Raw genomic sequence first — 13,808 nt, 5'->3', positions numbered from 1 at the left:
ATTGCAGGACCAGGGAGATGACTCAGCAAGTAAAGGAACTTACCAAGCCCGACGACCTGAGTCTGATCCTGGAACTCACATGGTTAAAGGAGAGAACTAACTCCTTCAAGTTGTTGTCTGACCTCCACATGTTGTGGCATACATGTACACACACACACACATGAGAGAGAGAGAGAGAGAGAGAGAGAGAGAGAGAGAGAGAGAGAGAGAGAGAGAGAGAGAGAGAGAAACAAAAATTATTAATGGCAGCTGGGCTTGGTGGAGCACACCTATAATCCTAACACTAGAGAGGTAGAGTCAGGAGGATGAGGAGTTCAAGAAACTTAGCTACATAGGGAGTTCAAAGCCAGCCTGGGCTATATGAGATCTTGTCTATAAAAAGAAGGGTTGGTGTGTACTGAGAGATGGATCAGCCGTTAAGAGGGTTTGCTGCTTCTCCAGGGGACCCACGTTTGGTTTCCAGCGTCTAGGCTGGATGGCTTGCAATCCCCTGTAACTCTAGCTACAGGGGATTGACACCCTCTTCTGGCTTCTGTGGGTACCTGCACACACATGGCATACACTCACATATACACACATGTAAAAACAAATATCTTTGAAAAATACGGCAGTGAATAAAGGCTTTCTTCTTGTGAGGCTGGCAGCTCAGGACTGTGGAAAGTCCCTGTCAGACTCCAGACTGCCCTTGTGTATACATCTGAGCTCAATCAAGGAGGCTTGGGAAAGCCTTCAAATGCTTCATCTCCTTCCGGCTCTAGCACCAGGCAGTATCAGTCTCGTACAGTTGACATTTGGCAAAAAAAGTCACAGGTGAAAGTGGATATACAGATTTTAAAACACTACATATTTTATGAGCATTGGTGTTTTGCTTGCATGTATGTTTGTGTGAGGGTGTTGGATCCCCGGGAACTGGAGTTACAGACAGTTGTGAGCTGCCATGTGGGTGCTGAGAATTGAACCCAGGTCCTCTGGAAGAGCAGCCAGTGCTCTTAACTGCTGAGCCATCTCTCCAGTTCTTTTTCTTTCTTTCTTTCTTTCTTTCTTTCTTTCTTTCTTTCTTTCTTTCTTTCTTTCTTTCTTCCTTCCTTCCTTCCTTCCTTCCTTCCTTCCTTCCTTCCTTCCTTCCTTCCTCCCTCTGTCTGTCTCTCTTTCCTTCTTTTTTTAGTTTTTCAAGACAGGGTTTCTCTGTGTAACCTTGGCTGTCCTGGAACTCACTCTGTAGACCAGGCTGGCCTCAGACTCACAGGGATGCCTCTGCTTCTGCCTCCCGAGTGCTGGGATTAAATGTGAGTACCACCCCCGTCTGGCTGCAGCTCTGGATTTCTAAATCCCACCCCCTTTTTTAAAAATGTGCATTGGTGTTTTGCTTGCATGTATGTCTTTGTGAGGGTGTCAGATTCCCTGAAACTAGAATTACAGACAGTTATGAGCTGCCATGTGGGTGCTGGGAATTGAACCCAGGCCCTTTGGAAGAACAGTCAGTGCTCTTAACCTCTGATCCATCTCTCCAGCCGCCAGATTTCTAAACTTAATGAAGCTTTTCTTCCAAAATTCTTTAATCATCAACAAACTTTCCAGCCATGCTTTGGCCACAGATACAGTTGGCATCTTAAAAGGTGCCGTGACCCCTAGTTACACACATGGTTCTGATGGCACCAATGCTGGGAATAGTCCTTCCTGTGCGGGAGGCTTGGGGGAGGCACAGTAGGCGACCCATGCTCCAGGCCTGTTACATCATTTCTCTGAACCTTCTTGCCAGATTTGGAAAGAAAACAAAACAAAAAAAAAACTCCAGAAGTCAGCTTGGTCCTGCTCCCACCTGGCCAGGGTGCCGTGGAAGTTCCAGATGAGCATCACCATTTCATCGTCAAGGCCTCTGGAAGCCTCGTGCGGTTATTGTTTATTTTCTAAATTCTATTCACATGTCTCTGGGACATCCACACTTGAACTGAGGTTTCAGGTTCCAAAGCCTGTCATGTAACCATAGACATGCCCCCTGAGGTAAATAAATAAATAAATAAATAAATAATGAAAGCTGAGCAAAGATCCCCGAGGGGAGAGTCCCCAGAGACCTGGCTGGTCCAGGAAGTGCTCAGCTTTTATACTCAAGCCCTCCCTGTCCCCCAACAAACCACAATACACTGGACAAGCATAGTCCTTTGGTAGGTTACTCTCTGACCTGGGGTGGGAAGTGACCCTGAGGAGATGAAGAGGACCATGCAGATCTGTTTGCTCATCCTGGACTTTGTCTCGCAGAGGCAACTTCTGGGAAAAGGGCATTGTCCTTGGGCCAGGGTGACCTGCTGACCCGTTTACTGTGTTTGTGGAAGACTGGATAGGTCAACATGCTGCTGTACATTTGAAGGTCTGTTCATTCCTTTATCAGGATGAAAAGAGCCTTCGATGGGCTGGGCACAAGGCTAGGAGCTGGGATACGCGACCACGATGAAACTCGGGTGCCCCGCTGTGTTTGGAGAGTTGATGTCGTGGAATGAGACAAACCAGTGGAAGCAGTGGACCCCAGGGAGCGGCTGGAGGCCGAAGAGGCCTGAAGAGCTGGAGACAATGCGGAGGGTGGGACTCATCTCCACGGGACTCAGAAGGCCTCTGGGGAAGAGAGGCATTGGGGAGGGTGAAGTCAGGGAGAGGAGAGGAGGGACTTTGGCAAGTGGTCCGGGAGCAGCTGGAACAGGTGTGCTCTGCTTTCGGTCTGTGGCTGTCACAAACGCCGTGACCAGAAGTAACTTAGGGGACAGGAGGGTTTATCTCCGCTTAGACATTACAAACCATCGCAGAGGAAAGTCGGGGCAGGAACTCCAAGCAGGAACTTGAAGCAGGAACCGTGGAGGAACGCTGCTTGCTGGCTCGCTCACTAACCCACGCTTCACTAGCTTTCCTATACAGCCCAAGATCACCTACCCAAGGAATGGTACTCCTCACAGTGGGCTGGGCCCTCCTACATCAATTAATAATCAAGACGCTCCCCTACGGACATGCCCACACCTCAGTCTGATCTAGGCAATGCCTCAACTGAGACTCCTCTCTCAGGTGACTCTAGGCTGGGTCAAATCGACAGTTCAAGCTAACTAGGACAAAGTACGTGAAAACCTTTAGCTTTCAGGGTGGAAAACACTGAAGTGTCTAAGACTAAGATATTGAGAGCTAGGCACTGTGTTATGTTCCTGGAGCACAAGCTACTGAGGCAGGAGGATCATTTGAATCGAGAGTTCCAGGGAAGCTTGGGAAGACAAGAAATACAATCAGATAAAACAAAAAAACTAACAAAACAAACAAACAAACATGGCTTTTGAGATATGGCTAATGCCAAATCTGGCTCGTAGAAGGAACTAGGAACATGCTTATTTGGCTACAGTGGTGGCAGGTGACAGAAAAGGATGAGAAGAGCTAACAGTGATGAGTCCCCGCCTAGCACACTTTTCAGCGTCTTTTATGTCCCATTTCTTCACTGTTGCCAACTACCCCCAAGAATTAGGTATTGTTACTCTCCCCACGTTTAGGATGAAGAGGGTAACTGGCCCAGCCCATGGCTAGGGGAAGGGCAGATAGTCAGGAAGCCGGTGAGGTTGCTGGGTGGATGGCTGTCCTACACTCCTGATGCTGTGCCTTCTGCAGCATGGATTGAAACCTCCAGCTGTGAGCCCAAAGCAATCCTTCTCCCCTTAAGTTGATTCTTGTCAGATATTTAGTGACAGCAAAGAGAAAAACAAGGGCCGAGCAGTGGTGGCGCACACCTTTAATCCCAGCACTCGGGAGGCAGAGGCAGGTGGGTCTCTGTGAGTTCGAGGCCAGCCTGGTCTACAGAGTGAGATCCAAGACAGGCACCAAAACTACACAGAGAAACCCTGTCTTGAAAAACCAAACCAAAACAAACAAACAAACAAACAAACAAACAAAAAACCAAAAATCAAAACAAAAAAAAAAGAGAGAGAGAGAGAAGTAAGGAATAGAGCTTAGGATGCAGCTCAGTGGTGGAGCTGCTTGTCTGGATCTCTCCAGTAATGCTAAAAACAAAAGCAAAACAAAGATGTGAAGAGATTAAAAACAAAAAGTCACTGTGTTCCAAGCCTTTCCATCCTAGGTCCCATGTGGTCTGGTCCCTGCTCACTTCTATCTCATCTAATTCATGGTCCTCATGGGGCTGGCAGTGTAAGACTTTGTGGTGGTTTGAAAGAAAATGGCCCCCAAAGGGAGTGGCGCTGTTAGGAGGTGCGCTTTTGTTGGAGTAGATGTGGTCTTGACGGAGGAAGTGCATCACTGTGGAGGTGGGCTTTGAGGTCTCATGTGTTCAACATGCTGCCCAGTGTCTCAGTACACTTCCTGTTGCCTGCATATCAGCATGTAGCAGCTCCTTCTCCAGCACCATCTCTGCCTACATGCTTACATGTTCCCTGCCATAATGATAATGGGCTAAATCTCTGAAACTGTAAGCCACCACCTCAATTAAATGTTTTCCTTTATAAGAGTTGCCATGGTCATGGTGGTTTTTTCACAGCAATAGAAATCCTAACTAAGACAGACTTATTCCATAGACACCTATTCCCGATCCACATAGTATATAGGTAATTACCTGTCTGTCTGTCTGCCTGCCTTTCGGTTTTAAAGAAGCAATACACACAGCAGAGAAGCCTGGGAGACTTCAAAGGAAGCAGGAGAAGTCAAGAGAGGAACTAGTGTGGACAGGGACAGTAGGAGAACCAGTAAAGTTCTAGAAACCAAGAAAGGAAAAGATTCCCCAGAAGGGTAAAGATGTCCTTTTGGAGCCAGGCATGGTGATGCATGCCTTTAATCTCAGCGCTTGGAGGCAGAAGGAGGTGGATCTCTGAGTTTGAGGTCAGCTTGGTTTACAGAGTGAGTTCCAGGACAGCCAAGACTGTTACACTGAGAAACCCTGTCTCAAAAACCCAAAAAGAAAAAGAAAGAAAAAAGATGTCTTTTTAGGGTGAAGTAAAGTAGATGTGTCTTGGATGGAGCAAATATTGAGTCTTGGAGAGAAACAAAACAAAACATCATCCCCCTACCAAAATATAGATTACTATAATGGTCTGTAGCCTACCCAAGAGTCACAATATGTAAACAGATACACAGTGTGTCTTCGGTACTAAAGGGTCACTGGAAGAAAAAGCTGTCTAGAGCCTAGGGACATAGCTCAGTTGGTAAAGTTCCTGCAGATTTGAGTACCTGAATTTGCTCCTCAGAACCTGCGTAAAAGCCTTGCATGGTAGCATATGTATGTAACCCTAGTGCTGGGGGTATGGAGATAGGCAGGTCCCCAGAGCGCACTGACCACCCAGTCTAGCCAAAGTGGTGAGCTCTGAGCTCTGTAAGAAACCTTGTTAAAATAATGAGTTTGATTCCTGGCCTCCACATGCACACTCACACACAAATGATGATAACAATAAAAGCATGTGCATACACACACACACACACACACACACACACACACACACACACACACACACACACACATACACACACACACTTGTTGATAACAACATTAAAAGCTGTTTAAAAGGTCTCCTTAAGGCGACAGTGAAAGGCAGGTTGGCAACACTGCTCTATATCTTACTTAATGTCCTAAAAAACTGGCCAGGTGTGATGGTGTACACCTTTAACCTCATCACTTATGATACAGAGGCACGCAGATCTCTGTGAGTTCAAGGCCAGCCTGGTCTACATTGTGAGGCCCAGGCCACCCAGGAGATACTGAGACTCTATCTCAAAAACAAACAACAACAAAAAACCCAACAAAAATAAATAAGTAAAAAACACTTAAAAGTAGCTATTTTTTTATTGTGGTAAAATATGCAAACATGGGGGCTGGAGAGATGGCTCAACAGTTAAGAGCACTGGCTGTTCTTCCAGAGGTCCTGAGTTCAATTCCCAGCAACCACAGGATGGTTTACAACCATCTGTAATGAGATCTGGCGCCCTCTTCTGGCTTGCAGGGATACATGCAGGCAGAATACTGTATACATAATAAATAAATAAATCTTTAAAAAAATATGCAAACATAAGGTTTACCTTTATGTTTTTTTTAACCTTTTTTTTCTAGTCTCTTAATATAGTTCAAACAGGATTTGAACTGGAAATTCCTCTGCCTCCTGAATGCTGAGATTACACACTGTGCCACTATACCCAGCTACATTTATTTTTTATTTAATGTGTGTGTGCTTGTGCCACTGTGTGTGTGTGCGTTTATGTGCATTTGTGTGTGTGTGTGTGTGTGTGTGTGTGTGTGTGTGTAGGTAGGTAGGTCAGAGGACAATTTGTGTGAGTTAATTCTCTTCTTCTACCATAAGGGTCCTGAAGGTGGAACTTGTCTTCAGGATGAATATCAGCCTTTCCCAGCTGGGCCATGTCATTGGCCAATATTTCTCATTTTTACCATTTACTTATTTGTTTATTCTCTCTCTCTCTCTGTATCCAGAGATAAAATGGCTGGATTACGTGTGTAATTTTTTGAGGAGCCATGATACCAATTTCCATACAAGCTGAGCCATTTTCTATTCTCATCAGTAACGCATAGGGTTCTAATTTCTCCATATCCCTTGGTCTTAATATATTTGAGTGATTATACTTGCCAAATGATCTAGTTACATATTTAAGATTGGCATATTTCTTTGGCAATGCCAATTTCCTCTCAATAAGAAAAACAAACAAAGCAAACCACAAATAAATATTGAATTCTAGTTAATGATATTGCTAAAGATAAACATTAGTCACAGTGGAGGAGGCAGATTTGTATTAGTAACTATTGACAGTCACAGGACAAGCTGAGCTTCATTTCAATTGTGCAGAGGTGACTGGGCCTTTTCAGAGGAGAATGAAGGCTGGGCGTCGTGGCACACACCTTTAATTCCGCACTCAGGAGGCAAAGCCAGGCCCATCTCTGTGAGTTCGAGGGTAACCTCGGTTACATAGTGAGACCTTGTCTAAAACATACACACACACACCACCACCACCAACAACAACAACAACAAAATGGATAATGAGGGGGAGATAGAGAAGTAAGCAAAGGGGCTTCTTAGAAAACTGAAAATTCCAATGGTTTAGGAGCATGATGCTGTTACATGCCTGCAAACTCAACACCAAAGAGTAGGATTGCAAGGTTAGTTACATTGGCAGATCTTATCTCAGCAACAGTAACTAATAATAACAATAACAGTTGGTCGATGTAAAAGCAATTAAGCCAGCTGTATCTGCTAGAAGATGGGACTCTATTTTTCCACACAAACTGGGAAACAGATGCCTAAAGTTTCTGATGATTGCATTTCAAAAGAAGGACTTTCTCTCCTGGAGATAAACATTCCTGGCTTGTAGAAGATTCGTGCATATATATCCCAACGGGACAGAGGAATAATCAGTAATTCTTCGCCTTTTAAAAGCAAATTCTTTGGGCAAAGCAGGTAGGTGTCCGATAATAGACTCTTTTTCTCAGCAGCCTTGTACTTTCTCAGACAGGTGTTAAAAGGGGGTCTTGGAAGCAGCATGAAGCTCTGTTAAGTCTCTCAGGATGGTGGTTTTGCAATCATTCTGTGCGAGATCTTTGCAATTCTCAATAAAGCAGGCTGAAACTTTTAGGGATGACAAGTACTAATGTCTTGTGTATTTCTCAATGCATCAAAAGGACAGGCGAAATAATGTCATGCAAGAAAAAAAATACAGCGAACATCATTAGGGAAGTCTAGAGTCGGCCAGTCTTTCAATAGAATGTGAGCCAAGTGCACAGACAGTTAATTTTTGTAGAACGAATGAATCATACTCGGTTCTTATAACCAGTAAGGACTCATTGAACAGAGGCCGAATCACAAAAGCAGGAACTGAGACTCTCGAGTCGCTCTGGCTTCCCAGTAGCGAAGCTCTATGGCAAGTCCTCCGCGGTTGTGGAACCGCTCTGGCCGCCCCAGTGACGACTCAATGGTAGGTCCTCCCGAGGCTTTTGGAGTCGCTCTAGCTGCTGCTATGTCGGCTCTATGGTGGGGCTTCCAATTCTGAGCATGCGCAGGACTACACCGCCTATATTGCTATGGTAGCGGCGTCCGGGTGGGCCGGGCCTCAAAGCTCCTGGCCCGACTGGGCCGCGTTTATGGAGGACTTCACCTCCTGTCGGGCATGAGCGGGGCCTCCCGCTGCCTTTCGCGCAGCTGCCGTAGCTTCCCGACTGTGGGCCCCCTCCGGGAACATGCCCCAGGCTACCTACTGCTACGTGCGGGTCGTGGGCAGGGGCAGTTACGGGGAGGTGACGCTCGTGAAGCATCGGCAGGACGGCAAGCAGGTCGGGGATTTGGGACCCTGCCAGGGGCGAGGAGGGAAGGGGCGCGCCGAGGGCAACCTCAAAAATAGTGGGTCCCGAGTGGGCAGGGCACTCATCTTCGATTCGAGGTCAGCTTCCCAACTCCTTCCACAATAGTAGCCCCACACTTTGTCTCTGCTATGGTATTAACTAGTGTACCTTATCTGCAAACCTCCTGTCACCGTAAAATGTCATGAGAGCGGGGGGGGGGGGGGGGGGGGGGGGGGGGTGCTGGTGCGTTCCCCGAGGCCTAACTCGGTGCCACCGTCGATGGATGTGAAGCACCATCCCCTGTGTGGCTTGCTCTACTAAAGCTCAGCTCATCTTTTCGCCAGCTCTTCTCAAAGTCCCCGTTTCAGTGAGTAGCTTGACCAGCCATGCAGCTGCCGAAGCTGGACTCGTGACAGTTATCTTTAATGCTCCCAACGCTGTCGATATTCCTGTCACCAGACCAAACCAGCGTCTTCAACTCTCTTGGTACTACCCCAATACAAGACACCGTTCTTGGTAGCTACATGCCCGCCCCTTCCCGACGAGTCCCTGTCGCCTCTTTTCATTTCTCTAACCCATCCCTTTTGCGGCAGTGATCTTTCCAGAACGCATATCTGAGGTCACTCCTTCTCTGTGTATTTTATCTCCCAAAGGCTCACAGCCAGGTCTTCAGTATGACTTGCTGCCAGGGTGTCCATGGAATGTTTTGCAGAAAGGGGACAACTATGAAACTGAAAAGTGGCATTTCATAGGACTGCCAAACCAGTTGCAAGAGCAAGCTGAGAGAGCCCCCACACTCCCAAGTATAGGACCCACTCTCCTCACATGCTAGAGTCTCTGCCGAGAACACAAGCTTTCTCATAAGATTAATTCAGTAGGCCCCCCGGGGAATTATGGGACATTTGTGCTAAGAGTAAGAGTATAGCTATAATAATAACCCTTCTTTTTGAGCAGTGCTTTGAGCTTCAGGAAACACATTTGTGTATGTGTTTATTGAAGGAGTGAGTATGTGATCTTGGAGATGATTGAGGGCACTATATTAAATAAAATATCTTATTTTTAAATGGGAATGATGTCCTATGTGGAGGACCAATGATGCTTTAACTTTTTTGGGCCATGAGTATATAATGGGTCTCGGACAACTATTTAAACTACATCTTAATGCCTTTTGTAGGGAGAATTTAGAGGTTAAGGAGTCTTTTTCTTTTTTTGTCTAATAATATGTTATCTTGGATTTACTTTTTAGTCATTATTAATTTTTGTACTTTTTTTTTTGTTTTTTTTTTTTTTTTTTTTGAGATAGGCTATCATGTTGTCCAGGTTGGGTTTCAAATTTCTGGGCTTTAGTAACCCTTCTGCCTTAGCCTTCAAAGTAGCTGGGATCGTAGATTCAAAGAAATTGTAAAATTCAGAGGGAAAGGGTAGTTTGTTTGTGACCTGGAATGGGCATAAGTCAGACTTAGGAAAATAATCGTTAGTTGGACTAATTGGTAGAGCACTTACCTAGCATGTACAAGGCCTGGGGTTTGAACCCAGCACTGGGGGAAGAAAGCACAATTGTCAGGGGCAAATAGTTTCCCCAGTTTTATCCTTTTGTTTTGTTTTGAGATAGGGTTTCTGCGTAGCCCTGGCTGTCCTGAAATTCGCTCTGTAGACTAGACTGGCCTCTAACTCAGAGATCCACCTATCTCTGCCTCCAGAGTGCTGGGATTGAATGTGTGCACCACCACCGCCCAGCCAGTTTTATGATTTTAGATCCTCCTACCACCTCCTCTTCAATGTATCCAACTGGCAATTTTATACCTCTTGAAAAACAAGCCAGTAGTTTATCTGATAGGCTCCAGAAGGTTGGTTTTAAGGACTGGACATTCTTGAGAACTCTCAGCTACTTCTGAACCTAGAGAACTCTGTTTGCTTGTACCTTATGAAAGTATTCATTTTCTTTGTTAGTACGTCATCAAAAAACTGAACCTCCGAAATGCTTCCAGCCGTGAGCGCCGAGCTGCCGAGCAGGAAGCTCAGCTCCTGTCTCAGCTGAAGCACCCCAACATTGTCACCTACAAAGAGTCGTGGGAGGGAGGAGATGGTCTGCTCTACATCGTCATGGGCTTCTGCGAAGGAGGTGATCTGTACCGGAAGCTCAAGGAGCAGAAGGGGCAGCTTCTGCCTGAGAGTCAGGTGGTGGAGTGGTTTGTACAGATCGCCATGGCTTTGCAGGTACTGTCACTCATAGACTGCTGTGGGCTCGGTGTGGCAGGAAGGTAGCAGGTGCATTTTCCTGTGCCAGGGATGAATGACATGGTAGGCTAGTGACCCATGGACTGTGTGTGAATGATTTCACCAATACAGAAAAAGTCAGAAGTAGAATTTCCTAAATTTGCTGAGATATAGCAAGGCAAGAGTGGAGAGAAAAATTGTCTGTACAGTAATATTTTTAGGGGCTGGGTTTTTTGTTTTGTTTTGTTTTTTGTTCGTTTGTTTATTTTTAGTTTTTTTTTTTAAAGATTTATTTATTTATTATGTATACAATGTTCTGCCTGCATGTATGTCTACAGGCCAGAAGAGGGCATCAGATCTCATTACAGATGGTTGTGAGCCACCATGTGGTTGCTGGGAATTGAACTCAGGACCTCTGGAAGAGCAGCCAGTGCTCTTAACCTCTGAGCCATCTCTCCAGCCCTATTTTTAGTTTTTTAAGACAGGGTTTTTCTGTGTAGCCCTGACTGTCCTGGAACTTACTCTGTAGACCATGTTGGCCTCAAACTCAGAGATCTGTCTGCCTCTGCCTCCCGAGTGCTAAGATTAAAGGCTAGGGGCTGGTTTTATGAGAGGTGTCTCCACATGGCAGTCAGGCAATGTTTTAGTGTCACACTGTCCTGGTCGTTTAGAACTCAAGTTGAACGAGTATGCGGAGCTTATACCTGGATGCTTAAGCAGACATGCCATTATTTGGCTAAGGAATGTTTTATAGTGTTGGTAGTCTCTTCCTGGACTGGTTATGTACAAGGCAGGCGTGGCTCACCAGAGGTAGACTTCTAGGATCTGAGGCTTCTCTGTTTGTGTCTTCTGCCACACGAAGACCTTTTTGTGTGCGTTTTGTTTGTTTATTTGTTTTTAAGATTTACTTATTTTGTGTATTTGAGTACTCTGTCTGTATGTACAACTTTATGCCAGAAGAGGGCATCAGATCCTACTATAGATGGTTGTGAGCCAACATGTGGTTGTTGGGAATTGGACTCAGGACCTCTGGAAGAACAGCCAGTGCTCCTAAACGCTGAGCCTCCTCTCCAGCCCTGCCCTTTTTGTTTTTTAACATGGCTGCTGGGGATTCAAATTCAAGTCCCCATGCTACACAGCAAGTACTTTACTGATGCCTACCCACCTCCACCCCTCCCAGCCTGCTCTGTAAAGAGTGGCGTTTTCTTTTTGTTTTTGTTTGTTTGTTTGTTTGTTTTGAGACAGGGTTTCTCTATGTAGCTTTGGAGCCTTTCCTGGAACTCACTCTGTAGCCTGTGGGGCGTTTACCCACCACCCCCACAGTTCCCCAGAGTTTTCTTGAGTGTGAGCAGCAGGAAATATTAGATAGAAGGATTTATTGCGGAGACTCTTGCGGAGATAGACAGATAGAAAATAAAGGATAGCCTCGAGAGGGCCTGGAACCTTTTCCAACGGGCCCTGACTGTCTCTGCCCCAGGATATTTATAGAGACGCCAAGGGGGTGGAGCAAAAGACCTCCTCCCCCAGCACAGCCAAGTGCAGACCATCTCAGACACCTGCACTCAGGCCCGTGGTCCTGATCATCCTCTATGCGGACCTGCTGGGTAAAGCCACGAGGAACCCGAGAACAGGCTCCCACAGTAGCCCAGGCTGGCCTCGAACTCACAGAGATCCGCCTGGCTCTGCCTCCTGAGTGCTGGGATTAAAGGCATGCGCCACCACTGCCCGGCATAAGAGTGGCATTTTGTACAGCAGTGTCAGGGTGACTACAACCAGGACTTGTTGAGGTCTTTGTGGTCTTGCTGAGAGGCACCAAGGCCCTTGGTCTTTGCTGAGCATACTTTGTGTTTGGGTTTGAGCTTCACCTCAACCCCTGGCACCCTGGCACCCTGGCATCCCTATACTCAAAGAGTGGAATGTTCTGGTGGAAGGTCCACCTCAAATCCCCTCTCCCATCTCTTTCCCCAAACCTGCCCCTTCACAGCCCCCCAAACACAGCTCCTCCCCCAGAGAGGCTCAAGACCACTCCCACAGGGTACATAAGCTGCATCCCAGAAAATAGACCCATGGTTCTTCTGGTCTAGCGTCCCAGTCTCCTCTCTGAGGGGCTGAGAATCACCCAGAAATGCTTTAACCATTAAACCTGGGCTTTTCCAATTCGGTCTGATTTGGTTTAATTTGGAATGCTGCGTTGGCGGAGGGGCCTTCAGAGTGCAGAGACTTATCACTTTGATGTGAAAGCAGCCTTGTTTTGAGGTTAGAATGAATGGCTCAGCCCCAGGACAGTGTCTGCATATTTTTTTGTTTGTTTGTTTTGTTTTGTTTTGTTTTTGTTTTTCGAGACAGGGTTTCTCTGTGTAGCTTTGCGCCTTTCCTGGAACTCACTTGGTAGTCCAGGCTGGCCTCGAACTCACAGAGATCCGCCTGGCTCTGCCTCCCGAGTGCTGGGATTAAAGGCGTGCGCCACCACCGCCTGGCAGTGTCTGCATATTTTAGGAAGACATCTTTTCACGTGCTTACATGGGGGAAACATGTTTGTTTGTTTGTTTGTTTGTTTGTTTTGTTTTTCAAGACAGGGTTTCTCTGTGTAGCTTTGCGCCTTTCCTGGAACTCACTTGGTAGCCCAGGCTGGCCTCGAACTCACAGAGATCCACCTGCCTCTGCCTCCTGAGTGCTGGGATTAAAGGCGCGCGCCACCACCGCCCGGCTGTTTGTTTTTTTAAATGTCCTTAGTGTTGGAGTTCCGGCCACTCCTCCAGCTATGTGACCTCACGGGCGCAGTTCAGTAGACAAGCAAGGGGCCTTATGTCCTATGTAATCCGTGCAGTCTGTGCATGGGTGGTGTAGCTCCTTAAGCCCTTATGTGTATGTGCAGGGGAATCTATAAGAAGTGGGTCACAGATACCTCCCCTTCCTCTTCTCCTTCTCCCCACTCTCTCTCTGTCTCTGCACGTGTCTCTTCCACAGGCCTGGTCATGCTCTCTTCTGTCCCTTCCCTGTCCCTTCTAAGAAAACTCTGCTCTGATAATGGGTTTTGTCATGCCTAGTGAACTTTCTCGCACAGTAATAGCTCCGCTTAATAAAACCAACAATTAGAAGCTAAATCAGTCTCCCTTGCTGTAGCATTGGCATGTTTCTGAGTGAGTGATGTCTATGTTAAAGTAGACATGGATTTCATATATAATCACAGAAGATACTAATTCTTTGTGCATTAAATATTTATAGCAAAGTCAGTTTTAAGAGCCTTGAGTTGGCAAAGAACCAAGGATGACCATGTGCCTTATCA

The 13,808-nt window shown here is 46.4% G+C and overlaps 1 protein-coding gene across 5 annotated transcripts in view; it reads left to right on the top strand.

Annotated features, from left to right (window-relative positions):
* Positions 1 to 8,024: 8,024 nt before the first annotated feature.
* Nek4 (NIMA related kinase 4) overlaps positions 8,025 to 13,808 on the top strand; it is a 43,708-nt gene continuing 37,924 nt past the window's right edge. For 2 of the 5 annotated variants that reach the window (XM_052733720.1, XM_052733719.1), the window contains exons 1-2: positions 8,025 to 8,296; positions 10,256 to 10,522. In XM_052733720.1, the coding sequence (XP_052589680.1) occupies positions 8,204 to 8,296; positions 10,256 to 10,522 (360 nt within the window). In that variant the 5' untranslated portion in view covers positions 8,025 to 8,203. The remainder of the gene's footprint in view (positions 8,297 to 10,255; positions 10,523 to 13,808) is intronic. The other 3 variants (XM_052733716.1, XM_052733718.1, XM_052733717.1) reach the window with 2 other exon arrangements.

Source organism: Peromyscus californicus, unplaced genomic scaffold (genome assembly GCF_007827085.1).
Source record: "Peromyscus californicus insignis strain IS unplaced genomic scaffold, ASM782708v3 Scaffold_12__1_contigs__length_115047231, whole genome shotgun sequence".
In the NCBI taxonomy this organism is placed as follows: domain Eukaryota; kingdom Metazoa; phylum Chordata; class Mammalia; order Rodentia; family Cricetidae; genus Peromyscus; species Peromyscus californicus.
This window is presented reverse-complemented; position numbering and strand designations above follow the sequence as displayed.